This window comes from Dipodomys ordii, unplaced genomic scaffold (assembly GCF_000151885.1).
Source record: "Dipodomys ordii isolate 6190 unplaced genomic scaffold, Dord_2.0 Scaffold35, whole genome shotgun sequence".
Taxonomy (NCBI): domain Eukaryota; kingdom Metazoa; phylum Chordata; class Mammalia; order Rodentia; family Heteromyidae; genus Dipodomys; species Dipodomys ordii.
Genome location: NW_012267251.1, coordinates 5152986 through 5156305, shown reverse-complemented (window position 1 = coordinate 5156305; position 3320 = coordinate 5152986). Strand labels below are relative to the sequence as shown.

Below are 3320 nucleotides of genomic sequence, written 5' to 3'. Positions count from 1 at the left end.
CGGGACGGAGCCGTCGGTACGGGGGCAGCCCTCCCACTTAGTTACCCCCACCCCGCGTGCGCCGGGGCCTGCGGTGTTTAAATGCCAGGCGGACTCCCCTGCTGTCTGTGAAATCAGGTACCGGTTCGTCCGCGCGTCCGTGCCGCGATGGCCCAGGACTCGGTGCTCCCGCCGCGGCGCGTGCGCACAGTGTGCACCTGCCGTCCGCGCATGCGCAATCGCCCCGCCCACCGGCGACCTGGTTAACCTGCTCATTGCCTTAATCCTCCACGGGCCTCGAGGCGGGCCCGCGTGCAGACGCGCGGACTCGCCCTCCGCGGCCCCCACGGTACGGAGCCGCCACCAAGGGCGGGCACAGAATGTGAAGTGACTTGTTTACACGCGAGACTCGTGGGGCCGGCGGTCTCCAGAGAGCCGCCGAGCACCGCGCCTCCGCGGGGTCCGCCTGGGCAGCGGTGGCGGGCGGGGGGGCGGCCGGGGGTCCGACGGCGGCGTCCTGGGGGGGAGGGGCGGCGTGCGGCGTCCTCTGGGCATTGGTGGGTGGTCCGATCGGACCCGGCCTGGCCTCGGTGTCCCGCCGCCCCCGGGCCTTTCTCCTGGCCCCGGGGAGTGGGTTTGGAGGAAGAAGGTGGCGTCCACCGGCCCCGTGGGTGGCCCGTGATTCCGGACGTGGATCCCGGCCCCAGGGGGTGGTTGCTGACGTTCTCCACTGTGAAGTGGCTGCTTCCCGGCCATGCCCCCTTCTAGACTGTTCTGTAGGAGCGGGTGGGCGGTGTCTGGATGCGTGACTGGGAGTTGGTCCTGCTGCCCGTGCGCGCCTGCGGCCTCCCTTTCAGCCCGGGCGTGAGTCCGAGAGGGAAGCGCATTCACTGCATCGTGTTAGGCCAGACGGCCCCAGGTCATTCCTAGTGGTCAGCGAGGTGCCCTAGCTCCTCGGGGGCCGGGATCGGAGGGTCACGGTTCAAAGCCAGCCCGGATAGGAAGGTCTGTGAGGCGCTTATCTCCAGGAAACCACCAGAAAGCCAAAAGTGGCTCTTAAGTTTTTAAGGCCCAGTATTCCCTCTCCCTTCCTCCCCCTCAGGCGCACACACCTAGTGATGAGATGAGTCACTTGTGACCCTACGCGCAGCACCTGCTCCTACCCTCCAAATGGATGCTAAAAGTAACTTAAGAATGCTTGAGGAACGACTCAAGAGTCCCAATAGGATCATCTTCTAAAGAATTTACTAGAAGAATATGATTTCAATTAAAAATATTACTTAAATATGTTTACTCATGTCATTTTTTTTTTTAAAGAAAACGACCAAGTACATTCCGAACTCTAAGTAGATGTTTTACTTGAGGTCATGGCTTATTCATGACTGGAAGGGATATACACATTGCTTCTGTTACACGGATAGATTGTACATACTAAAGAATATTTAATCTTGATTTTAAAAAGTACGCAGGGAAGGTTCTAAGAATTGGTCATTTTTTTATTTTACATGCTTACTATCAATTCCAAGATACCAAATAAACAACAAAAGAAATCTACACAGCCGAAGAGCAGTTTTAAGTGAGAGAGTGGCTTTTGTGCTCTGCCCGTCTGGCAAATCTTCCTTCAGAGGTTGAGGGGAGGACACAGGGAAGCCTGTTCTGATTTGGAGGCAAGATGAGTTTTCTGTTCAGAACTCACAGTTTGCAGAGTGGCATAGTCACAGGTGTCACTTAGACCCACCTTTGGGTTCTGTTCCATTTGCTTAGCAAATACCACCGCCACCACCGAGCTCCCTCTTCCTGTCTTGCAGTGACTTCCCAGGATGTTTGCCTGTGATTCTGTGTTGTTTTGAGGCTAGGGAGCCACTCACAAATAATGTCATTGTCTTAATATATTGCAAGTAATTTGTGCCTTATTTGAATATGCAAAATTAACTTCACTGGGTTATAAACAAAAGAAAAAAATCAAGATTTCTCCTTGCTATTCTTGAAAAAAACTCCAGAAGACTAATAGCAAGTATTTCAAGCCATTAAAATTTTATTCAAAGTCTGCTTTTAACAAGACTTGCTAGCATTATGGGGGATAGAGTAAGCAGGAAGCGACAATGGGGTGAATTCTGAAATAAACATATTATTTCCTGCTGTGTACATACTGTCTACTGTAACAGGACCAAATATTTATAAGTCTTCCTGCTGTGCAATTTATTTTGCAAGAGAACTCAGGCGCTGAGGGCTGCAGTCTACTGGGCTAGGACTCCTAGGTTCCATCTAGCTTCTTGCCTTTTGCCCTTGGATACTGCGTCCATAGTATTTCGGGGGGGGAGAGAAAGAGGGAAGCTGTATAAATTGGGGAGCTGTTGTTAAGCAAAAATGTTGCCAAGTTGGATGTCTTCATGATTATCTATTGCAGCAATTTTAAGTAACCAAACCACAGTGTGATTCTTTTTCCAGCTACAAATGAATCACTCCTTTATTTGTGAAATATTTATTGGCTTTTTGAACCACTCATGAGCCAAACACAATCACTGAGGATGAAGGGCAGACAAAGCAATGAAGTAGACCCTGCCCTGATAAAAGCAATGACAGTGAAAAAAGGAATTGCAGTTGTAAAGTGGTGGTGGTGGTGATGATGATGATGATGAAGTCATAATGAATTTAGCTTAGAAACGACCGCCCAAGAATCTTAACACCACAAAAGTTTGCTTTTTTTCTGTAGGTTCTGTAAGTTCTTTTTATAATGTCTGTAATTTAATTAATTATTATCTATTTACAACAAAGCTGCTAAGGTATCTGAGAGGCACCTGCAGAAGAGCTCTGGCTCCTCTGATTCCCTGTAACCCTGTGCAGCTGCTGCTCCTTAGCAGGGGTGAGCGAGGGCTGCTGACTGAACTCAGCTGGACTCACTGAGTCTGGGGTCCGAATGCCACTCATGTGGAAGAATTGAAAATCACATTATGTAGAAATACTCCTTTTAACTTAACAGTGTAGAAGTGGTGATGCTGTTATTATCCTACTACTAGGATCCAGGAATGCCCCTGGATGAGCTGTTTTAAGAAATAAGGTGAAAAAGTCGACTCGCTGTCGATTGGAGAGCTATGGGTTTTCTTGTTCTCTGGATTTCCAGGAGATGGATGAAGCTCAAGAATACAATTGCTAGTGGGAAGTCCATTTTGTTTGGCTTCCAAGATCCTGGATCCGAGAAGATCTTTGTAAATTGGAATATAGACTTAGAAATGCCAGATGAATCCCCAAATTTAATTTTCCCCCAAGCACTTCTTAATGCAAGAGAGAGGAATCGGGTGTGGTACGACTGCCCTTCCTTGTCCAGCCCAGGGCTCTGTTGG

The 3320-nt window shown here is 49.7% G+C and overlaps 1 protein-coding gene across 1 annotated transcript in view; it reads left to right on the top strand.

The window, feature by feature from the left end:
- Positions 1 to 246, top strand: part of Dennd1b (DENN/MADD domain containing 1B) — a 177147-nt gene extending 176901 nt beyond the window's left edge. Inside the window, exon 24 of the mRNA XM_013017299.1 lies at positions 118 to 246. Within this exon, the coding sequence (XP_012872753.1) occupies positions 118 to 246 (129 nt within the window). The remainder of the gene's footprint in view (positions 1 to 117) is intronic.
- The last annotated feature ends 3074 nt before the right edge of the window (positions 247 to 3320 follow it).